The sequence below is a fragment of the Mus caroli genome, unplaced genomic scaffold (assembly GCF_978045245.1).
Source record: "Mus caroli unplaced genomic scaffold, Mus_caroli_1 scaffold_6, whole genome shotgun sequence".
Taxonomy (NCBI): domain Eukaryota; kingdom Metazoa; phylum Chordata; class Mammalia; order Rodentia; family Muridae; genus Mus; species Mus caroli.
The window spans coordinates 110,341,709-110,367,040 of record NW_028227261.1 but is presented as its reverse complement, the minus strand read 5'-3'; the positions used below and the strand labels follow the sequence as shown (position 1 = coordinate 110,367,040).

General features: G+C 43.1%; 1 protein-coding gene across 1 annotated transcript in view; it reads left to right on the top strand.

Annotated features, from left to right (window-relative positions):
- Positions 1–25,332, top strand: part of Melk (maternal embryonic leucine zipper kinase) — a 55,025-nt gene that overhangs the window by 14,523 nt on the left and 15,170 nt on the right. The window contains exons 8-12 of the mRNA XM_021159944.3: positions 1,971–2,069; positions 7,176–7,244; positions 8,606–8,704; positions 15,342–15,428; positions 22,819–22,938. Of these exons, the coding sequence (XP_021015603.1) occupies positions 1,971–2,069; positions 7,176–7,244; positions 8,606–8,704; positions 15,342–15,428; positions 22,819–22,938 (474 nt within the window). The remainder of the gene's footprint in view (positions 1–1,970; positions 2,070–7,175; positions 7,245–8,605; positions 8,705–15,341; positions 15,429–22,818; positions 22,939–25,332) is intronic.

Genomic DNA, 25,332 nt, shown 5'->3' with positions numbered 1-25,332 from the left:
ACCAAGGAGTCCTCAGGCATCCTTGAAAGATGCAGAACCTTGGAGATTTTGGTCTGGTTGTTTAAGTTGTGAAGTAAGCAGTTGAGGTAATTCTGGTGTTGGCCTGCAAAGGGCACATTCCATGGTGGGCGCTCTGAGGTTCTCACAGATCCTAATGGGAAGTGTTTCGGCATGCTTTCTTCCCCCAGTTCTTTTTATCTTACTGCCAATTGATAGGTTTATTTATATTTACTTGGACTTATGATTTTAGTTAATCAGTGTGTTCTCTCATCTCGTGTGAATCAGTGAAATGAGGTGCTTGATGAGGCGACCTGAAAGTCTCGCTTCTTTCCAGGAGGAGGGTAGATTGTGTGGAAACATTACTATACTCTTTTCATCTTTCAGTTTAATTTCAGACATAATCTGTTTTGACCTCTCATGGTATTTGGTGTTCACTTCCTGTCTTGCCACAACTTAATGAATTAAGTGTTTGCATCTCTCAGGCAAAAATGCTTAACTTTTGATCTACAACTTGGTACACAAATTACCTGTTGACTTGAAAGGCAAGCTTTTCACGTCCGACATCCTGGAGTCCTGGCTGGGGCTTGGTTGTGATTCAGTAGACAGCTAGATAGGCGAGACTGCCGCATTGTTCAACTATTTCCTCTTTTATTTGTCTTTGCCAAAAATGCAGTCCTTTACAAACTTCACAAGAATAAGCGAGGGTGGAGACTGACTGACAGTTAGGCACTCGATCTTTGGGCTGTTCCCAGCAAGGAAGCTGTGTTAGTGTTCTCCAAGGAACAGAACTTACAGAATGGAAGGAAAATACAGATTTATTAAACTGATTATAGTCCAGATAATCTGATAATGGCTGTCTCACAATGAAAAGACCAAGAATCTAGTACTTGTTCAGTCCTGATCTGGTGCTTAAGTCTGAGAGGATTCCTAGAGAGCTGCTGGTTTTCAGTCTTCATTAGAATCCTGACAGTAGTGGATATGATACCAGCCATGAGAGCAGGATAAACGGTCTTGCCAGTGAGAGTAAGCAATAGCTTCATTCTTCCATGTCCTTTTGTGTGGGCTGCTATTGGAAGGTGTGGCCCAGACTTAGGGTAGGTCTTCCTACCCGAAATATGTATTCAAGCAAAGCAATACTGTGGTTTAGTTGATTATAGATGTATTAAAGTCGACAACCAAGTTTGGCTACTACAGGAGCCATGATTAATAATGTGGCATCTTTATTGCTCAAAGCCAGTCTTACTTGAATAGTCATTGCTCAGGACTCAAGGAAATCTCAGAAAGTTACAGTTTTTTTCTGAAGTTTAGGATTTGTAGTGCTGTTATGCTAATTTCTAGCCTACATATTTGAAAAGTCAGCCACTGAATTGTATTAAGATTTCTTCCTATGCAAAGGGTTTTGCATGATAGCTTAATTGCACTTTCAGATTAGCAGGAAGTTTTTAGACTTGTTTTTGACATCTCTAAAGGTCTACACAGTCCTCCTATGTAACCTTCGCCTCCGGCAGCCTTAAACTCGTCTTTGAGAATCAGAATCGGAGATTTGCTTTGAGAATCAGAGAATCAGAATCAAGGTTTTGTTTCTTTATGACTTAGTTTCTAGACCTTTGGGGATTCTTTTCTTTTTATCATTTTTGGTTTTTCAAGACAGGGTTTCTCTGTGTAGTCCTGATTGTCCTGTTTAGGTCTGCTGGCCTTGAACTCACAGATCATCAGCCTCTGCCTCCCTAGTGCTGGGATTAAGCAAATGCACCATCCTGGCCACCTGGGAATGATTTCTAGTCAGTATTAGTGTGCAGCTAGAGGAGTATACGGAATTGAACGTCAGGAGGCCTTCCATCGAGTCAGTGACTTTGGACGAATCTTCTTTTCCAGGCCTTGTGTTCAGTCAGAAGAACGATTCTGTGATTCTCTTTTAGGTGCCCTGCCTTTTTGAAACGTGTTTTGTGTTATTTTTTTCTCCCTCTTAGGCAGATGTTTGGAGCATGGGCATCCTCCTGTATGTGCTCATGTGTGGGTTTCTACCATTTGATGATGATAATGTCATGGCTTTGTACAAGAAGATAATGGTGAGTATATGGGTACAGAATTTCAGAATTAAAGCTCTCTGTGCTGCTTATTATGTGCTTGCATGTATAAGAGTACCAAAAGGCAAATATGCTCCAGGCTGTTAGAAGATGAGACTATAGCTATTGTTTGGCCATGGTTAAGGGGAAAATAGTTGGAGCCTGCATTTTCTTGACCTGGATGTTGGTCATACTTTTTGTATTCAGTTTTTGAAAGCTTACCAAGGTATGCATTTATGATTTATGTCTATCTCTCTTTATGATAGATATCATATATATATGATATATATATGTGTGTGTATATAAAACTTTCAGCTTATATTTTATTAAACTCTTTGAGTAATATTTATATATAATATTATATTTATTATATGTTATAAATATATATGATATATGATATATGTCATAATATGTGTCATATAATATATATCATACTTATTCAAGGCCAGCCTGGGCTGCATGAGACCTTGATTTCAGAAAAGGGAACTTTTTGTTGGCATTGTTTTTGGAAGTGCCATCCATCTCTTATTCTGAGACCGGGCTGTCCCTAGACCTCTTGTGAGTGTCAGAAAGAGGATCTCACCTGGCAGCACCAAGCAGAGCTGGAAACGGAGTATGGAGGATGGTCAAGGTCTGCATCTTCATCAAAGCACTTGCTTCCGATGGTTTCCCGATGCTCCTGGCTGGTGGCTTGAGGAAGCCAGAATCTCACTGTGTGGAGATTACTCATTTTTTCTCCAGGAACTCCAAAGCCATTGTGAAAAGAACAGCTCAGTGGGTCATCAGAATCACCAGCCTTGGTGCCAGGCCGCACGGTGAGGGGTGAGGCAGATAGCTCACGTGCGTACTTCATTTGCATTTAATAAAAGAACAAGGTAGCAGGAAAGACACACTGAACAGTGCAGGATCACCTGAGTGTTTGCATCTTCAGCTTTAGGCTGCTATCTAAGCCACTCAGCTAAGATTTGAGGAGTGCTGTGCTTTTACTGTCTAGACCTTAAATTACTACGTTGTTTCCTTTCCTGCAAATTCACACTCATGACAGATGTGTCATTAATATGTTAATTATTAATATTGTTTAATTAGTATATTTATTTGAGTGCACTAGTGGATCTTGAATAAATCTTTTGGGGGCTGAAACTTAAAATAATATGAAAGTGTTGTGCCTTAATAGTAAAAATCAAGGTTTTATTTTTGGGCAAATTGAGTGCTTTTGCAATTGCATGAATGGTAGAACATGGCTAATTCTCGTTTGGGAGAGATTTGGCCTTCTTAATTAATATTATTTACTAATACTGTATATTCTTTGTTTTTCCTACTTTGAATTTTATTTTTTAGTTTTTCATGTATTTGCAAGTTGAAAATTGATTCAAATTAGGATTTTTATGCATTATTGTGGAATTTAATTTCACACATTATAGATTTTGAAATTTATTGTAATCTTGACTCAGAACTATTGTTCCGAGTCGCAGTGTAACACACTCTGCTGGTTGAATCTAATTAAGGTGTCGTATCACTTGCATACAGTATGTATCTGCCTAGAATATTCTAAAAATTCTCACTTAGGACTAGTACAACTTTCTCATCTTGGCTTGATTGAAAAACTCTGCAATATTTGACACATTGTGAAACTGATTTAAGAGGCAGCCTTTGTGTATCTTGCATTTGTTGGCTATCTTAACAAAACCCTGAAATGTAATTTTCAGCATGATCACTTAGAGATTGTGTTTTAATCTTATTAAAGTCACCTATTCATTTGCTATCACTGTATTTGAAGACAAGCATGACCATACTTCAGTTCTGGTATACAAGTATTAGAGTGGTCTACATAATTTAGAAGTCGAAGTTGGATAGTCAGAAGGTAAAATTTCTTACCAATTGTTACTTTCAAATTTAAGGGAAATGAGTAAGTTGTTTCTTTATGCGATTACATTTTTATAATTTTATAGAGTTGACTATGATGCTGTCATTGTGTGCTGGAAAGACTGCCTGCCTTTCTTAGCACCATGTGCACAGCGCACAACTGAAGGCTGCTAGAATTCCCAGGATTATCCTTAGCCCAGAGATCCCCTTCTCCTCCCACTTGGCTTCTGCCCACTGTTGCTCTTGCTCTCATTTGCAAGGAAGTCACCCTTTAAATAAAGAAGCAGGACTAAGGGGCACAGCCCTGGCTGGCACAGGGCCTTCTGTGGTGCTGCCCCTCCTCGCTGCACTTTTCCCTGAGGTCTTCCCTGTTTAGTCTTTGGATGTATTGTATATCTTACTGCTTAAGTCACCCCTCTGTGTACTTGTGGGCTTCCTTGAGTTATATAAGCACAGCAGAAAGCGCTGCATCTCCCTCTGGTCCTTTTCTAGCCTTCAAGCATACGCTGTTCTGTAACATGTTTCTCAACCTTGGCTCTCTTCTTGATATTTGGAACTAACTCATTCTTTGCTGTAGGTGATGCAGCGCAGAGCACTGGGGTGTGCAGAGCACAGTCTGTACTTACTAGATATTGGGAGCACCCCAGCCTGCACACTCAAGCCAAGTACAGACAGGCTTCTGCTCGAAGTTTCTCGTGCTGGGATAGTGGCACACAGACTGTGGAGTACTCCTACCTTTAGCTAGCAGTTTGGGTCCATTTTTCTTTCTTCCTTTTATTTTTTATTTTTTTATTTTTAATTCTTTTGGGTGTTAGTTTAAGGGCATAACATTTCTTTTACTTTGGTAGTTGGAAGCCTATATTTGAGTATCAGAAGAGCTGGGAACCTGGAGCCAGACTCTTCCTTGGGGAGAGAGGCTGGTGGGAGAGTGGCACCTGATGGAAGCTGTGGGAGTTGCTTAGTGCTTCTAAAGTCAAGGACTTGAGGGTGGTGGCTTAACACAATTCAGATCTGCCCTCTCACAGTTGCAGGTGGGCACAGTTCAGTGTAGAGTAAGGGAGTAAGCAGACGCCTATAGCAGTCAGCATGGGGGATCGCCCAGAGCACAGTCTGTCCAGTGAAAAGCATGGCAGAAGAGCAGGATGAGCTCAGGCACTCAGGTAGGCGGTGGCCATTTGATAAGCAGGTAGGCTTCTCGCTGTGGCAAGAGCAAGCTGAAGTGTGTGAGAAGCAGGCAGATAGGCAGATGGCTGCCTGTATCCTTGAAGAAGTGCTGGGGTAACAGGTGCAGTACCACATAAAGGTTTTCTCAGTGTGGGTTTGGGATTGAATTCTGGGTGCCCAGCAGGTGTGGCTGGTGCCTTTATCCACTGAGCCATGGGTTTTGAGTTGTCTCATATAGTCCAGGCTGACCTAGGCCCTGCTGTGTATCGTAGGATAACCGTGACCTGCTTTCCTGTCTCTAGGATTATAGGTGAGTGCCGCTCCTCCTGGTCCTCTACAGTGCTGGGGACTGACCCCTGCCTTGCGCATGGTAGGCAGTAATCACCAACGGAGCCACATCTCCACATCTAAGTTTTTGTTCCATTAGTTGAATATAATTTCATGCTTATTGGCTACTTAAATGCCTTGCCAGTATTCTTTGCCTGTTTTCTTTTAGAATATATGCTTTTTGTCTAATTTCTTCCTTTAGTCAAAAAATATGAATTGAGTACCTTATACACACTAGGACCCGCCACTGTTCAGGTCAACAGAATGGCACAATCCTTGTATCAAGGAGCTTGTGTCTGAATGTAGCGAGGCATAAAGTATAAATTGATAGTGGTACTAGGGCTGTAAAGCAAATCGGAATGACTGGTGTGGGGCGCTGTGGTAAATATGGGCAGGCCAGGGCGGGCCGATCTTCACTGGCATTAGGTGGAGATCTGAGGAAGACTGCCACATACACTCTGCTGGCACCCAGCACAGCATGACAGACAGGCAGAGGGAACTGAGTGCTGAGGCCTGAGGTAGGCTGCTTTCACTAGTGACTGTCTATAGTTAGGAGATGGAGAGTTTGAGAGGTAGCAAGAAGCGGAAACAGATCACCGTGAGCCAGATGGGGGAACCACTTGGGGGAAGGCTTGGAGTGGTGAGGTGCCATGACTGCCCCACTATTTGAAAAGAATGTAAGCAGTAACGAGTGAAGACTAGACTCTGGGCCACAGTGATGCAGTCTTGATGAGCAGTTAGCAGCCTCACGCAGTGTGCCACAGGAGGCGTGCAGGAGAGATGAGGAGGCTGGGGATGCTGATGAGCTGAGCGTGGGTTGAGAGGAAGAGCAGTTAGGAGTTGACAGTTGGCAGTGCTCCCACCACTCCCGGGGGCAGGGGCGGCAGTGAGGGTGGCTGCCGTGGTGATACCCTCATGATTCAAAGACCTTTTTGTGTGATTAGTGTAGTGTAGTTCCTTTCATTTTGGCAGAAAAGGCTTTTCCCTGATGGCTGCTAATCTTGCTAGTGTTTTGCTGTTCAGAAATGTAATGTGTTTACTTTGTGGTGATAGTCTTACAGTTTTTGGTTTTACCATCATATCTGAAAAAATTCTAAAAGCAATTTCCCTTGCATTTTTTTTTTTTTTTCCTTTTTGGCTTTTCAAGACAGGGTTTCTCTGTGTAGCCCTGGCTGTCCGGGAACTCACTCTGTAGACCAGGCTGGCCTTGAACTCAGAAATCCACCTGCCTCTGCCTCTGCCTCCCAAGTGCTGGGATTAAAGATGTGCACCACCATCTGGCCACTGTGATCTATTTTAACCACATGTCCTGCTATCAGATACATTTTGCTGTTGCTTCACTCTGTCAGCTGATAGTTGCTCTGAGATGATTAATTCCACTTTGCTTTAGCAATATAAAACGAATGTAGTATTCTCCTTGCTGTTCATGTAATAATGGTATGGATTATGGATTCCAAAGCCTTCAGTATGTATGTCTTCAGTATGTATGTCTTGTGTGTGTGTGTGTATATATGACTGTTACAGTCTCAGTGCTATAGTCCTTTTCTGATATGTGGATAATTTAGAGGTGACGAAAGGATTTAATTTACTGGATTTTGTTCTTTTCAGCAAGAACTGGGAGTTGTTCTTAGTGTTGACTGAATCTTGTAGTTGGTTAGAGAAAGTTAGAGACACAAACCTCAGCAGCCCATTACCTTAGAATACGAGCAAGGTGGGTTGGACCTAAGTCGTAATGTTTCCTCTGCTTTTTTCTAGAGAGGGAAATACGAAGTTCCTAAGTGGCTCTCTCCCAGTAGCATTCTGCTTCTCCAGCAGATGCTTCAGGTAAAGTTTGTTATTTATTTTTAAGTTATAGAAGCTCATAGTAATGGTTTGATTTAACTTTAATATCTGTGGAACTGCTGCATTTATTGTTTCCTGTGAGCTTAAGAAGGATTCCACTCATCATGTATCTTGTTCTCTCTGGGAACCTCTACTAGTTATCCTGTAAACACAGTTGCTCTAGACTTTGCCTGTCTTTGATGATGTGCCCCTTTTCACATTTATTGATTTATGCATGCATCCATTCGTTCCTTCATCCACTCAGCAGTCATTCTGTTTTCTCTAACTCTTGCATGTTAGGCATGTGGAAGCCACTGAGCAAATGCTTGGATGAACTGATGTGTAGTCTATGGCCTGTGATCTAGTAGAGCGCGTTTCAAACGTCACCGTGTGTCAGAGTGGCCAGGTGGACTTGTTAGTGGGCCCCGTTCCATTTGTCTGATCTGACAGATCTAGAACAGGACCAAGCATTTGCGTTTCCAAAAGGCTCCTGAATGGTGCTGATGTTTTGGGGCCACTTTGAAAATGACTCTGATGGGATGAAGGTGAAAGCCTAGGTATTCATCCTATTAATCAGTCAGTAGTAGACTTACCTCCTAAACTGTTGGGATCTATAAAAAGAAAGGGGCATGTCTGAGCTGACCGCACTGGTCTGTGGAGTATTTTAGATACAGTGATTGGAAATGCTTGGAAAATGAGTATCTTATTAGTGAATCATTTTACCCACTGTGTTACCTGAATGTCTTCCAGTTTTCCAATGATTAAGCCATCTTTACCTTTAATTTAAAATGTACCTCAGGCTCACCCACCTTGATTAAGTAGAACCAGACCACCAAATCTCCATAGTGAGATTGAAAAATGCCTTGGCCTTTCTTCTGGACCCCAGACTTAATCTTTGTTGATTAATTTTTCTCTCCTCACATCTGAACATCACAAATGGAAGCGAAAGGTGTGCTTTTCAGCTTGTTCTATGTGATTGTGAGTGAATCGGAAGTAGAGATTGCATATTCAGTGTGAATGCCCTGCGTTGCGCTTACTTGAATACTAAACCGGTGAATCTTTCCCATGAATAGGTTTTCCAGCAAAAAGACTATTACATCATACAATAGATTGACTGAACTTCATGAATAATGTCCATACCAATGAAGTTCGTGTTTGTTAAACATTTATCTTGTAGGCCTGTGTTGGTTGCTATAGTTTTCTTGCCTCAATTGCCTTTTTAAAAGAATTCATTCCAAGGCCATTTTAAGGTCTTTGACAGCGTTATTTGTGATGATAACATTTACATCTATTCTGGTGCATTTTGAGTTTTCAGGAGAAAGGTGTTATAGTCTCTGTTTGAAATGTACTTTAATGGCCACTAGGTGGACCCAAAGAAACGGATTTCTATGAGAAATCTCTTGAACCATCCCTGGATCATGCAAGATTACAGCTGTCCCGTTGAGTGGCAAAGCAAGACTCCTGTAAGTATGCTGAAACTACCCAGGAGTTTGTTTTCAGAAGTTTGTGTGACTTCAGAACCTGCATGCTCTGCTCTAAATATGAAAGAAAACGTATTTTGCGTACTAAACCTGGACTGATGGTGGAGACTTATAGCCCAATCCTATACTGCCTGTCAGTCTCTGGGCCAGTGAGTGGTCGCTCAACCTGTACTGCACACAAATCACCTGGAACCTTCAGAAGCAGATCCTGCTGGGAATAGTGACACCTGTCTCTTAAGTCAAGCACTTACTGCCTCCCACTCTACAGTACTTAGTGAGTAAGTACATTCAGAAGCTCCCGGGTACAGTCAGGGTTGTGGACAGTGCTCTGGAGTTGCTGCTGCTGCTGCTGCTGCTGCTGTTGTTGTTTTGAGACAGGGTTTCTCTGTGTATCTGTGGCTGTCCTGGAACTCATTCTGAGATCCAGGCTGGCCTTGAACTAAAAAATCTACCTGCATCTGCCTCTGCTTCCCCAGGGTTAGGATTAAAGGCCTGTACCACCAAGGCCTGACTGCTGTGGAGTCTTGAAGAAGTTATTTAACTCTGCTTGGCCTGTTTATTCATTTGTAGCAATAGGTTGAACTTGTTCTGCTTTCCAGAGTTATGAAGTTACGTTAGTTTTCAGACATCTAAGCCTGAGGAATGTTTTGCACCCTTAATATATATTTATTAGCTCATTAAAAAGTAACAGTAAGAGTTGAGTGTAGTGACACATGCCTATAATCCCAGCACTTGAGTCAGGAGGATTGCAGGTTTGAGGACAGCAGGATCTAAACACTGAGATATCTCTAAAGAAAAAACAATCAAGAAATCTGTTACACATTATGAATACATATTTTTGTGAAGAAAAATCATTTAAAAATAATTTGTCAAAGGAGTGGCCTGTTGATGACTTTACGAGCTTCGGTGAGCCTGGTATAACAGAGGATGCCTGTGTAGTCTTTGGTTTCTGCACTTAGAAAATGCAGCCTTACCCAGACAGAGGGAAAAGGGCAAGTCTTTTAGTAATCTTTCAGATAGTTGTGATAATTCCTTAATGCTTGTTTGTTTCTTTTCTTTTTCTTTTTTAAATCTTTGTTTTAGTTTATGTGTGTGGATGCCTGTACCCTGTGACCAAAGAGGACAGAAGGGGACATGGGGTCTCCTGGAACTGAAGTTGGAGATGGTTGTGAACCACCATGTGGGTGTTGGGAAGCGAACCTTGGTCCTGAGTAATGAGAACAGCGTGTCTAGCCCTCAGTTTGGGGGATTTTTAAAAGATTATTTGAAGGTGGAGTTTGGAGTCACATTGTTGAGCACTGTGGATTCTCCCATAAAGCCCAAGAGTCTGGTCTTTTCTCCATGTTCCACTCTGTATTGGTCATGTGGAAAATATTTGGGCACTGAGTAGTGCAGGCTTTCCAATGCTGACACATTTTTTTGACACAAATGCCATCAGTTAATTTACTTTGTTGAGCTTTGACAAATTATTTCTCAAATACCCAAATTTGAATAACCAGTAAGGAATGATATTCCATGACTATAGATTCTTTTCTCAGACAGCAATGGCTTTGCATCTGACACTTCCGTCTTATACTAAACACACACATGCACAATGTTGACATGTAGTAGAATAATTCTTTTCTTTGTTTCATCAAGGGTTTAATTGAAACTGACTTATGAGGGGAATCGTGAGTCCATGCTTTCTACAGAAGCCCCAGTTTCACTCATTGTTGTTGTGCTATAGCTCAAATGTCGGCACTGGGGAACTGTGAGAAACACAAGTGTTATAAAAATGGTGTGGGTGCTGGAGCGCCTCAGGATACTGCAGACCACATTCTAAAGAGTGGTCTACTATACATGACATTCTCCTCACTGCTCTCACAGGCACATTTGGTACACACACATGTGCACACACCATATACACCCTGTACACACACATGCATGTACTTGCACACATGCAGCTTAACATTTGTAGTAAGAAACGGGAGGAGTGTCTTTATAGGCTTTTCAGGTAATTAAGACTGTTCTCCACTTCTGCAATGGCATGTGTCTTGCACATGGATTGGAATAGCTTGGAGGTGTGTCTCAGACATGTTACATGTAGACAAATGGTAAGTTTGTCTCTGGAATAATCACACCAGTGAAGAGAAATACTCAGTAGCCAGCTAGTCTTAGAAAAGTTGACTTTTGCTTCAGGTCTCTACTCTTGTCCCCATGTTAGGGCCATACAGGCTGGACTAACCTCCTCTCCCCCATTTCCCTGTGATGGTTAACTCTCAGTGTATCTCTTATCCATATTCTCCTCAGTCCTCCATGATGGAATGGATATCTACTGAGTAAATGCAACCTAATCTAGTGATTACTAATGCCAGAGCCTAAGAATCATGTGAATATCTGAGCAGGTCAGCAGAAAGAACAGGGAAACTGATGTGCCCCTTGTGAGGTGGAGATTGGGGGTGCAAATGCCTGTGTTCAACCATTGGGGGTCATCATTTCTCCACGTGTAGAAGGCTTCTATCTTTTGAGCCAAGATTCTAATAGAATAGAATACACTCCTATTCATGTTAGAATAGACACCAAAATGAAGTATGTGTCTCATTGTTCGTTCTTGAGACACAGTCTCATGTACCCCAGGCTGGCCTCAGACTTGCGGTGTAGCTGAAGCTGGCATAGAACCTCAGGTCCTCCTAACTCTGCTCCTAAGGACATTCTCCCATTTAAGCAAACGTCAGAGGGTTTGTGTGTTTGCTTTCTGGTCTTTGTTTTTAAATTTGGGACATAGTATAAAGTAACATGTAATTTTCAGTGTTCCCAGGCCATACAGTTTTATTCACATCCTAATATAATTGCTGGTCAGTGGTGGTGGCGCAGATCTGTGATCTGAGCGCCTTGGGAGGCCGGGCAGGAGGAGGACTAATTGGAAGCTGGTCTTGTGTCTCGGGAAAAAGAAAGGAAGACAGTTAACGATAATCTGGATCTGGGGGTGCATCGTTGTCATCCTAGCTCCTGGGAAACCAAAGCAAGAGGACTGCCAGGAATTGAGGCAGCCTAGAGCTACTCGGTAGCCCAAGACCCACACACACACACACACACACACAGAGCAATACAAATAGACCTTCAAAATTTGCTAGTATTTGTTGCATTCTACATTAGCGTGCTACTATGGAATGATATGGGTGGAAGTCTTTGGATAGTACTTTTCGGTAAAGTGTTGTTCTGTAGCCTCTCTTAACTCATCCCGCCTTTGTACTAGCTCTCTGAACCGGGGCTATTATTGCCCTCTTTTGCAGATGGAGCAAAAGAATGTACATTTTCATGAAGTAACACAGTTGAGTGGCCAGTATGCATAGAGACCCAGAATTTAAATCCAGACAGGGGCTGTAGCCTGCAAAGGACCTGGGAGGTCAGTTGATTTAAGCGCGGGCCTGTATCATGCCCAACTGCCACATTCCTTGTCTGGTGTCTCCTGAACAGAACCATTGACAGGTAGCATCATGGCGTGGTAGAAAAGTCTGAGCCAGGAATCAAAATGCCAGTCTTGGCTGGGGTCGGGGCTGGGGTGGGGCAGATGATCTTCTTTTCATCATCCCTAATCAGCACTTTGGTTAGTGTCCTGTCTGTAGAGTCGGGGTACCTTTCCCCATCTGATTACTCATCGCTCTCCCGCCTCACAGAGCTGTTGTGGGTGAAGTGAGTTGTAAACAGGAGGTCTAAGGATTGTTGTTGCCTTTTGAAGGATTTGCTTTTTTCTTTCAGTGTGTGTTATCAAGAATGAACTATAAAAATAATGCTGATTTACTTGGGTATTTAAGGCATAGATGCTGTAATAATTCTACGCATGATCTCCTTGTGCTATTTTCATGCACAGGTCTAGTACCCTAGTATTGTATCAAATAGAAGTTATATTCAGTTTCATTTTCTGCCCTAGTGAACAGGAAATGTAGCAGGCACGGATAATCCAAAATAATTGGCTACCTTTGGACATGCATTTGTGTCCTTAACCTAACCTGAGTACGCAAGCTGAGAATTCAGAGCACCATCAAACTGCCGAGCCCCTCTGCGGGACTCGGTTTGAAATGAGAGACTTTCTCAGACCCTTGTCACCCTGTCCTTTATAATTTAGCTCAGGAGTCCAACAGAACGCACAGTGCCTCCTTTGTGCCTGTCCTGCTTTTCCTGTGATAAGAATGTGTAGATGCACAGGACACGGTGGCTGGAGGACAGGCTCTTGTCTGTTTCCTTTAAAAACGTGGGGCTTTTGTTGTGTTTTGCATTTATTTTTGTGTGTGTGTATGTGTGTGTGTGTGAGAGAGAGACAGAGACAGAGAGAGACAGAGAGAGACACAGAGAGAGAGAGAAACAGAGAGTGTGTATGAGAGAGAAAGAGACAGACAGAGAGAGAGAATGTGTAGGGCAGAGAAGTCAGCTCTTTCCTTCTATCCTGTGGTGTTCACAATCTCAGGCCATGGAGTTTGGTGGAAGGAGTCTTTTCTTCCTATGCCATATTGCCAGACCTGGTTTTTTTTGTTTTTTGTTTTTTCCCCTTTCTTTTTCTCGTTTAAAAATAGGTTCTCCCAAAACGGGAGAGATGGCTCAGCATTTGAGGGCACTTACTGCTGTTGCAGAGGACTGGGTTCAGTGTCCAGCACACACATGGTGACTCACGGCCATCTCTAACTCCAGTTCCAGGGTGGTCTGGCACTCTTCTGACCTCTTTGGACTCCAGGACGTTGGTGTTGCACATACAAACACTCAGGCACACTCATACACAGAAAGTTAAAGTCCTGTGTAGCCTGTGCTGGCCTTGAGTTTGCTGCATAGCCCAGTCTGGCCTCGAACTCTTGATCCCCTTTTCTTAACTCCTTGAGTATTAGAATTATGGCTGGCATCATACCTGGCCGAGAAGTGTTTCCTGCTTAGGGCATAGCTTGGGTATGGAAGGAACTCAGTATTTTCTTCTTCCTTGAGCAGTGACATCAACAGGAAGAGGCCCGACTGGGTGTTGAAATGTTTGGGGCTTTTGAGGTCGAGGTCATCCTAAATGAGGTGACTGTACTCAGAGTCACAAAAGCTAGAGCAGCACATTGGATATATGTCTTAGCACTTTGGAGCTCTCCAGTGCCTCTAATATAACCTGTGGGGGCTGTCCTTTTTCTTTCTTTTATTAAAAATGACCCTTGAGTTTGTGCTTGTCCCAGCCAATAGCGTAAGTTTGTCTTGATCTGCTCAGTCTGTTCTAGAATGGAGCGCCATGCACTGGGTGGCTGGGAGGCTCCAGGCACAGCCTGCGAGGTGGCTGGATCCCTGTCCTCTCCCCTTCCATCTCCCAACACTCAGGTTGGTCATTAGGGGTCACAGACACTGGACCATAGAAAGGTAGTCGTCTTCCTGTTTCTCTCCGTTCATGAAGGTGGGATAAGTTTCTTGGGAGCTCACTGTCACTTGTGTGTGGCGCATGAGGGTGGTGGTCGTGGTAATGCTCTGCCTTGCGCAAGGCAAACGTCTCCTTCATGCTGTGTCTGATTCCAGGTCGCTCATTTGGAGGGGAGGAGTGGCTGTAACAAGAATATTTAAATTTCTGAAAGATGTCAAGTTAAAGAGGAACTAGAATTGTGTGTATTAGTAAAAATAGTTAACCATTTGTTGAGGGCCTTGAATGTTTTAGCTATACTTGAGCTTTCCTGTGTTACATGTGTGGCAAGGCATGTATCATGTATTTTACAGATGGTAAAACAGGCTCAGGGAGGTGTACTGGAATATTCAAGGTCAAATGGTTATAAAGTGATGTCACAATGAAAACCAAGATCTCTCTAATCTCAAAGCCTGTTAGCTGTCAGGCTGTGCTGACTCAGTAGTGAGAGATCCCATGGAGACACGCTTAGGTGACAGAGAGGCCGAGCACCCCAGCTGTCCCACTTCCCTGCAGAGGAGAGCTGGGAGCATAAAGTAGACCGTTCTGTCCTGGAGCTGTTGTGGGGAGAATGGAATATGGCTTACTTTGGAAGCCATATTCCTCATGATTGTCTTCACACATCATCTTCTGAGGGTTTTCCAGCCTAGACAAAGCCACTCCTGTCATTTTGTTCTTAAGGACTTGGTAATTGCCCTTAGGCAAATTGAAATTTAAGTTGAGTTTCAGTGTGTTGACATTACGGTCTGCTGTATCTTCAATGTGACTAGCTATGCTGTGTTTGTCACACACTATCACATGGCCTACTGGGATTGTGCAGACCTAAACCTGCCCAAAGTGCAACACGACAAGTCAGGTCACCCTTTGACCACTTATAAAAATGCTGACTTCTATATGTGGCTACTGTCTTGCAGCAGACATGGGGAAGAATGCGATCCCTTTGCTGCACAGAAGCACTGACTGTCAGTCAGGGGACGGCATCTGAGAGCCAGATATGAACTCCCTTCCTTGAAATGGTGGTCGGCCTCTGATGGCTGGGAGCAGTGAGGAGGCTGCTGCTCTGATAGCTCAGCAGTAGAGTACGTGGGTTTGGGGCTAGCACTGCAAAAAGAAAAGAGTCATAGGAATGTTAATGTGTAGCCAAAAGTTTGACAAGCTCGTGATTATGCTGATTTTAACTTTCAGAAGAGCACATATGCAAACAGCATATGAAATTGTGTTTTGTAGTTGACTCACCTCGACGAGGATTGCGTGACAGAGCTTTCTGTACATCACCGCAGCAGCAGGCAGACAATGGAGGATTTAATTTCGTCGGTAAGAAATGCAGCGTGAACTGAAACATGGTGACTTTTGTTTCATCGTCCTTCTGTTTTGTTTGTGATTGACAGTGATGTAGCATTTTTAGGACCATGGGCCATCATGAATGTAACTGTGGCAGTGTATATTCGTGTATGATACAGTTCTTTCCTTGCATCTTCTGGGTGTTCTCTTAAAACCTTCGATGGTTTGTTTATTTGCTTGTTCTGTGTGTATGTGTGTGGGTGAGCACGTGCTGCCGGAAGTGTGTAGAGCTCAGAGGACAGCGTGTGGGAGTTGGTTTTCTCTTTGCACTCAGGAGGTCAACCTGATGACGAGTGCCTGTACCCCCTGAGCTCTCTCAGCATCCCTGTATGTCCTCTTTAAATAAGAACACTCTGCACTTTGGACATTGATTAGAGAGATGTGATGTTTACACAGTTGAGAATCAGAGCAAGTTAATCCACAGGGAAGTGGTAGTGCTTGTCATCATGGTTCTGAAGTTCTCAGACGCAGAAATCTGGTTCTGCAGTAAATATGAAGAAGACAACATACTTACACAAGCTTTCACGTATGTCCAAGGGTAGGCATGTAGGCAGTGGTAGAGTACTTGCCTGGTATGCTTGAAGCTCTGGGTTCTAGCTCTAGCACCAGAACAAAACAGGAACAAAAGGGTTTGTTTTCAAACAAACAAGGGGCTTGTATTGTAGTCCCCATAGTAGGCCCCAAATAACATGCCCTCTCTGTTTCTGACTTCTTTGTCTGTTTTTCTGTCTGCCTATCTCTCTCTCTCTCTCTCTCTCTCTCTCACACACACACACACACACACACACACACACACACACACACACACACGCACGCACGCACGCACGCACGAAACCTTTATGTATGCCTCAGCTGGCCTTACCCTGGAGTTCACTGTCTACCTTGAACTCGGTCTTCCTGCATCTGCCTTCCTAGCACTGGGAACACAGGCATCTGCCGCTGCCCAGCTCACACCATAGTTTTCTTTCCTAAAAACAGCCCTGTAGTCTGCTATTCATCGTCCAGCTTATGAAGCTCATTGTTACGACAACATTGGCACGATTTCTGATGTTGGATTGCTTTTGCTTTTTCAGGTCCTTTATATCCACACGAAACCTGTAGTCTCTCTAGAGATCACAACTCCGAGTCCCATCTCGGGTAGCAAGTGAGGCTCATACCTCCACGTGCTCCTGTTCAACACTTTGTCTTTGTCACCCGTGCTTTGTATTTTTGTTTGTTTGTTTGTTTGTTTCCATAGTCCAGTTTAGAAATCTTAACAGTTTGTTTTGAGACAGCTTTACTGCTTTGCCATGAGAGCTTTGCACTGTGAAGAAACTCCTCTGAGTGTCGCCGCCATGCAGCGGCTCTGGCCATGCTGACAGAATGTCAAGAATTGGAAGCTAATGCAGACTGTCTTAATGTCCCCTTAGTCTCAAACAGTACAAATTTGAAATTTCTACTTCAGCAACCTAAAAAATTTTGCATGCTTTTTTTTTGGGGGGGGGATCTTTAATTAAAAATTACATTTAATGCCACCTGTAATCCCAGCCCTCAGAAGGCTGAGGCAGGAGAGAGACCACCTCACACTAGCCAACCCCACAGCCGTGGGAGCTCACTCCTATAATGCAGTACTTGGGAAGTTGAAATGAGGAATTTGATGCTAATCTGGGCAAACCTGGGCTACGTTCTGAGACTCTGTCTCAAAGAATGAACAAAAACCAGCTCCTGGTCACCATGTAGGATTAATGCTGCCCTTGGCTCTAGAGAAGTTTCTTACTGCAGAGGGAGGCAGTCAATGCAGAAACCTCTAACTGGTCAGAGTGATGGCGCCATGTGTGACCCCCAAATGAGCCATCACCTTTTCCAAAGCTCAGAACATGTAGAAACATGGACAGAAAGAGTGTATGAGTGTATGAGCCCGAGGATGGGGCTGTGTTGTGAAAGATGTCTTTCTGGCCTTTGTACTCATGCCCTCACTGCACAACATTTCATTGTGGGTGGGACGATTGGCATTAATGGTTTCAGGGAAGGTGCCATTTTCTCGGTGCTGTAGTCACTGATAAATTGGCCACACTCCAGCAATAACCCGGTGGGCCACACACAGCCAGCAGGGTGGTAGGAGGAGGCTTGTTGGGAAGAGGGGTTCATGGGAGTGGGCGTGATATGAGAGAGGGGATTGAGAGTGACAAAAACTCAAATTCATTGGGTACATATGTGAAACTCTCAAAGAATAAAGGTAGGATTACATATAGGTTTTATATAATTGTTTTTCTCTCAGAAAGGTTGAGGTTCAGAAAGTTCACATTTGTTCCAAGTACTTTCCAGTTTGAGATAGAAGCCAGCTAGCTCTGTATAGCTGAGGCTGACCTTGAACTTTCAATCCTGCTTCAGCTTTCTTAGAACTAGAATCACAGTGTCACCATGCCCAGTCTTTATTTTCCAATTAATTAATTAACTAAATTTTTTTTTTTTTTTTTTTGAGACAAAGTTTTTCTCTGTAGCCCTGGCTGTCTTGGCTGTCTTGGAACTTACTCTATAGACCAGACTGCCCTTAAACTCAGAGATCTGCCTGCCTCTGCTTCCTGAGTGCTGGGACTAATGGCATACAGGGCTTTTACTTTCCAGTTTAAAGATCTTTGGTGATCCGCTAAGGTTGAAGTTTGGAGCTCTGTCTTTGTTTTGGGGCTACCTTGACAAATCAGTTCTTGTGCCTCATGCTAATGTGGTGCCATTGATGTTTGTGAGAAGACAGAAGCAGCACTGACTCACAGACGGAAGCTCTGCAGACACTCCTACAAGTACTTGTCCCTTGTCTGTTTGCTTGCTTATTTCCCTTGTCTGTTTGCTTGCTTATTTTGAGATAAGATTTTGCTCTATAGCCCAGGCTGGTCTGGAATTGCCTGTAAAGTCCAGGCTGGCTTCGTATTTCCACCAGCTTTCCTGCCTCAGCCTCCTGGGAGCTGGGATTAAACATTTGAGTCACCATACATGACTTCTAAATTGTTTTATTAATAAATGTTTATATGGAGTAGTAGTCAGATCTCCCTGGCTTGCAGGTTGGCCCATGTCATTATTCCTGTCCTGAGATTCCCAGTAGTGGTGCTGCAGCTTCTGGCTTATCACGCCCTTATGCGTCCTGCTCTGAGTGGTTCTCCCGAGTGCCTGTGAAGCTAGCATTTACCTTAGAGAGGATTGTAACGCCCTGTGTGGTGGTGCGCCCTTTATTCCTGGCACTCAGGATTCCAATGCAGGCAGATCTCTGTGAGTTCACAGCCAGCTTGGGCTACATAGCAAGTTCCAGGACAGCCAGAGCTGTGCAGAGACCCTCTCTCAACAAAACTGGGGGGAGTGGTCAGTTGTCAAGATAGCTCAGTGGGTAAAGGCACTTGCTGCCAAGGCTGACAACCCGACTTTTGAGTCTGGAACCTACAGAGTAGAAGGAGGCTGTGGACCCTTTGGCTTCCGTGTGTCCACTCCCCCACGTAAACTTTTAAAAAGTTAAAAGTGTTTATAGTTTTCTAGAGAGAGAAACTTTTTCCTAACAGGCAGCCCTATCAGCACCAGACATTTGCTTTTAGAGGAGGGAGTGACCCAGCAGGTGAGGATGCAGGAGGGAAGCCACTGCATTGACCTCTCTCCCCGTGCTTCCCGGGCCCTCATCGGATCAGAGGGTACAAAGGAACCACAGCCCAGAGCGTTTATAAGTGGATGGCTTTTGCCAAGGGAAAGAGGAAGCGCAGGCACGTGTAGAGAACACACATAAACTGTTGTGAGGTAATTCTACCGGGGACATAGGGACGTTCTTAAAGCTGAATAGAAAGTCTGTTCAAAATATCTAGAGCACTGTCCTCAAATATTCACAGTGCTTCGATTAGGTTAGTATAGTGACAGCCTCCTCTTTTATTTTGGTGGTACTGGGGGGTTGAACCCAGGACCTCAGGTGTCCGGATGAGTGCTGTACAGCCTGCTAGCTAATGTCTTTCTTATCCTCTTCCTTCCTTCCTTCCTTCCTTCCTTCCTTCCTTCCTTCCTTCCTTCCTTCCTTCCTCCCTTCCTCCCTCCCTCCCTCCCTCCCTCCCTCCCTCCCTCCCTCCCTCCCTCCCTCCCTCCCTCCCTCTCTCTCTCTCTCTTTCTTTTAAAAGATTTATTTATTATTATATCTAAGTACACTGTAGCTGCCTTCAGATGAACCAGATCCCATTACAGATGGCTGTGAGCCACCATGTGGTTGCTGGGATTTGAACTCAGGACCTTTGGAAGAGCTGTCGGTGCTCTTAACCACTGAGCCATCTCTCCAGCCCATTCTGTGTCTTTCAAACAGGGTTTGTTTGTTTTTATAAATTTGTTTTCAAAAGGTGGCAGCACAGGTGACCCGATGGATGTGGAGGATTTTAGTATAATTGGGAAAAAGGAAGGATTTAGTTCTGCAGTTCTTTCTCTGAAGTCTTTTCTGCCCCCTGCTATGATGTGTACAATAGTCAGAATTCCACTGTAATTATCACAACATACAGTATTTTATTCCCTTTCTAGATCGAAAGGACTGGCATGAAAATTTCAAGTCATTTATTACATGTGAGCCTATGTAAAATATTAACTGACAAAATAACAAAAGCTATGCCTTTTGTGCCACGCCCTCTTGAGAGCACATCATGGCATTAAATATTACTCCATTATTAAAAGTTTGTGCTTTTTTTTTTTTTGGTAAGGACAGAAGCTCGTAGTCTGAATTAACTTTGAGTCTGTAAGTATTTTCTGAAATCTCATTAAAACAATAGAAAAGGACTTTAAAAAATCAAAAGCTTTCTAGGATACATATATAAACAGGAGACAAATGGACATCAAGAAATTTTTTAAATTTATGAAATAGGTTGCAGAGGACAAGAGGAGTTGGGAGAAAGCCGACGGCCACCTGTTTGTGAGGGAAGAGGTAATGGGGCACTGACTTGCGCTCTAGAATTCCGGGAAAGGGTCAGTTAGCAAGGAAGAAGGAAGAGAATGGGAAGGCATGGTAATCGAATACATAATGCAGGGAATGGGGAACTGGGTAAAAAGAATAATATTCTCAGAACTAAGGGAAGCTAGTTAGTTCTTAAAAAAGATTAAGGTGTGTTCATAAAGAACTTTCTAAGTGCTAGCCCTCAGAACTCAAAACTCTCCACAGGGGGAAAAAAAAAACCAAAACTCAGTAGAAATGTTTGAAAATGAAGTTAAGGTGAAGTTTTCAAAAGTAGGAGTAAGAAACAAAAGACATAAAACTGAGAGAAGGGGTAAGAAAGCTGTATCATGACATTGTTAATAGTAGTAAGAGAAGGCTAAACAGTGGCCTGGTCAGGGGAACCATCAAAGAAAACGGACCAGGATTTAGCATTGTGGATGAAAACAGATACACAAATCAATGTCTCCTCTAGAGGGATTTCAGAAAGCTGGGGAGGACCACAAATGTTTCAGAGACAAAAACTAAGGCCATATACAGAGGCATGGGAGCTAGACTGTGTGTTTGTATGTTAGTATGTATATATGTATGGATGCATGCATATACGTGTGGTCTGTTTTTTGGTTTTTGGTTTTTGGGTTTTTTTTTTTGTTTTTTTTCGAGACAGGGTTTCTCTGTGTAGCCCTGGCTGTCCTGGAACTCACTCTGTAGACCAGGCTGGCCTTGAACTCAGAAATCCTCCTGCCTCTGCCTTCCGAGTGCTGGGATTAAAGGCGTGCGCCACCATGCCCGGCACGTGTGTATTTTTTAAGACAAGGTTTGTCTATGTACCCCCTGCTGTCCTAGAACTTGCTCTGTAGATCAGGGTGGCCTCAAACTCAGAGCTCCTCCTGCCTCTGCTTCATAAGTGCTGGGATTAAAAGCATATGCTACCACCATCCAACCTGCGTTAGACTTTTAAAAACAGCTATGCTAGAATCAAAAGGAATAATAGTATCTTCCAAACTATAAAAATTGTTATTAGTTTGTAATTCTTTACTTGACCAAACCAGAGTCAGTCATAAGGACATATGCTGTCATATATCAGACATGCACAATTTCAAAACATCTACCTCATGTCAACCCTCAGGAAGTTACTGGAGGATGGTAACTCCACAAGAGTGTCAGTCAAGAAAGAAGACTGCCTGGGTACACTGTAGCATGGAGAAAAAAGTTGCTAGGCTGGCAGGTGGCACAGGGAATGCCAATGGGAAATGTCTCTAGAAGGGAGGAGGTGGGTTAGCCAATGTATTGAGAAGGTTGAGAGGCAAGACTATTACAATTTGTGGTAGAATTAGAAAAATGAGGCACTTAAAAATTTAATTTCAGGGGTGGCATAGTTCTAAAACATCAAAAGGAAAAATACAGGAATCGCGACTCTTTATTACTTCTCTTCTGTTTTAGTGTCTTTGTTTTTAGTTCTTGTGTGGTTTGGTTGCTGGGCTTGTAGCCAACCAGTGTGGCTGGTATTAATCCTGGAGGCGGTGATGCTGCTCTGAGTACCTCCCTGTCATGTCGTCCTGTCGTGTGTGTGTGTGTGTGTGTGTGTGTGTGTGTGTGTCCCGTCTTAGATACTCTGTGTACTTCCCCGATATCTTATTGTTACTTTTGTGGTGCTGGGGATGGAGTCTTGCAAGTGCTAGGCAAGTACTCTTATCATTGAGCCACTTCCTTAGCCCTGTGTCTCATAAATTGTTAAACAGTTAACTAGTGATGTTATAAACATTCATTCATACACACACACATACATACATACATACATACATACACACATACATACATACACATAGTCTAGCTCCCATGCCTCTGTATATGGCCATAGTTTTTGCCTCTGAAACATTTGTGGTTTCTGAAATCTGAAACATTTGTGGTTTCTGAAATCTGAAACATTTCTGAAATTCCTCTAGAAGGCCCTTATTGGCCACCTCTTGGTCTCTATTCTGACTTGTTGTATTGGGGTAACAATACAGTATTTAAAACCTACCTCTTTTTAGTTGTGAATGCTACTTATAAAGTCTTAATGATGTAAATTTGATTTAGCTGCAAATGATAAAATTACCAGAGGAGGAGATGGGAAGATGTATGTAGGAAAGATGTTGTAATAGATCAAAATTTTTACTTTCCATACTAAGAGTTCTGTGGGGGAATATCTGAGGATAAGACAACTTGAACTACAAAAGAAATTAGCTTAGAAATATTCAATGGAAACAAAATAGCTTTTAGGTGTTTAGAAGTTCTTTCTGTGCAGGGCAGTTTTAGGTGTGCAGGCGTGGTGTGGAGAAATGTTAAGTGTCGCGTCTGCAACACTGTTCACTGAATTCTGAATGCCTGTGGCACCGAAGTAAATAATTTACTACTGTTCCTTCTTCACACATGTGAGTGTGTTAACTGCCTGGTTTCCTTTTCCCTCAGTGGCAGTACGATCACCTCACAGCCACCTACCTTCTGCTTCTAGCCAAGAAGGCCCGAGGGAAGCCAGCTCGTCTACAGCTCCCGTCCTTCTCTTGTGGAAGCGCCAGCACCACTCCAAAGGCAAGTTGTAGAAGCCCTGTGTGGCCACCTGCTCACCTGGCCTGCAGCCTTAGTCACGAGCAGACCCACCACCGCCAGTATGAGTAAGCCTGATGCAGATGCAAGAAAGGTTGTGTCTTCTGCAGTGCTGGGATTGAAATCCAGCCAAGTACTTGACCACTGTGCTCTTTCCAGGGGGTTTAAACATCGTGGTGAGAAAAGTGGGAGTTCTGAACTTGATATGGCATTTAAACAACCCTTCCTCTGCCCCCTTTCTCCTTTTCCTTTTTTGTCCTTTTATAGCACATCGTGCTTATTGGGAAATAGATTAACTAAAAGAAAGTAATAGAATTTACTTAGAAACCTGCTAGCTAGCTACAGATGATATAATTCCTCTTTTTAAAAGATTTGTTTACTTATTTTAATGTATATGAGTGTTTTGTTTGCATACCTGTATATACCACTGTGCGTTGCTTGGTGCTGGAAGAGGCCACAAGAGAATGTCAGATCCACTGGAACTGGAGTTAAAGATGGTTGTCAGCCACTTTCTGGGTGCTGGGAATTGAATCCTGGTCCTTTCCAAGAGAAGCCAGTGTTTTCGTCCACTGAACCATTTCTTTGGCCCTGGATAAAGTTAACTCTTCAATGTGTCTTTCCTGTCTCTGCTCTGAGTACTTGACAGGGCTTTAAAAGGGAGTGAGGCCTGTGGACACATGATGTACTGCATTTTATATGGCTCGGACTACTTGACTATGAACACTTTCATGCTTATCTCACTGTTGAGATTTAGGTTTCTGCAGTTGTCAAAGCTCGAGCAACGTAAACTCTACTAGAGTTGGTTTTAAGCAAATTGTGATTCTTTTATGTGTTTCCTCTGTCGTGACTGTTGATAGTGATGGAGTTTCTGTATTGTAAACAACATGTCGTTCCTCCTAGACTCCTAACTCAGATTTGTTTTCTGTTTAGTTCTCTCTTCCATACTTGAAATCTATTTTATATCATTTATTTATTTGTTTGTTTATTTGTTTGTCTGACTTATTTATTTATGTGTATGAGTACACTGCAGGTGTTTTCAGACACACCAGAAGAGGGTTTGTTTGTCTGTGTGCGTGTGTCTCATGCTTGCGTGTGTGCACACGTGCCACAGCATGCAGGTGCTCAGAGGAGAGCTTTTAACAACTGATTGTCACAGGGGGTTGAGTTTATGTTCTTAGGCTGGTACCTTCTCCAGCTATTTCTCTGGAGCCCCTCCCTGCATGCCCACTCTTGCTTAAAATCTAACGGACAGTTGTTGGAAGGCTGAGGCAGGAGAATTACTGTGTTCTGAAGCCAGCATGGGCTACATATATGAATTCAGGCCAGCCTGTGGGTATGGAATGAGACCCTATCTGTAAAACAAACTGCTTGAGGACTTTGTTAGGTGGGTGTGGGATACTGGAATATAGACTTCGCTCAGTTTAATTCAGACTGCAGTTTACTGACTCCAGTGTTAGGAGACATACCGTAGGGTTGCGGCAGTTGCTCAGCGGTAGTGGGTTCATTTAGCATGCATGCCTGAGACCCTAGGTTTGATCCCTAGTATCACAGAGAACCAAAGGAAAAAATCAGAAAGGAAAATGTATTTTTGTTATCCTCAGAAAACCACAATTGATCTTCTTTATATTTATTTGATATAATCCAAAAGGCCCTAAGTTAAGCCCCCTTTTTAAGATCTCAAAACTTTTTAAATATGTTAAAGTCATTGCCTTCATGGTCTCTAGTTTGTTTTAATTCCTCCTTTAGAACTATTTCATGGCCTGTCAGTGATGAGCTGTGGGTCAGGTGGATGTTAGGGTCCTGACAGACTTTGTCCATCTCCTGTCTTTCCTCCCTTCTTGATATTTTGACCAAACTCTGGAGTAAGAGTGTCAGGGCAGTTGACCACTGTGTAAGTCTATGGAGTGGGGTCTGTGAAGGCTTGGAGAGTTCTATGAGGCTGCTGAGTGCCCCATGCTCTTACCTGTATGTGGAGTGAATCAGCCCATCACCTTTCTGGATGCTTTAAAGGGTCAAACCCTTTTAACTTTAGATTCATTTGGGTCCAGGAGGACATAAAAATATGAGCTTTGTTTCTGGGTAACTGCAGGAAGGGATGATTTACCTCTCCATAGAATAATGACTTTAGCCAGATATATTCAGTTAAGATCCCTGGTGCACTCTTCTGAGCCTTGGGTTTTCTTGTTTTTGCCTTTACATGGTCTCAGTAAATGGCTTCTTTGATACATAAAGAATCCAAGTGGGAAGATCTGAGAAGATACACCTGACTTCCATTCACTACTTAGTAAATATTTACCTAACCATTGTATTATTTGGGCAGTCATGTTACTGAACCAATTTTTATAGCAAATAGACATTTTAGTGATCAGAAAATAAGCA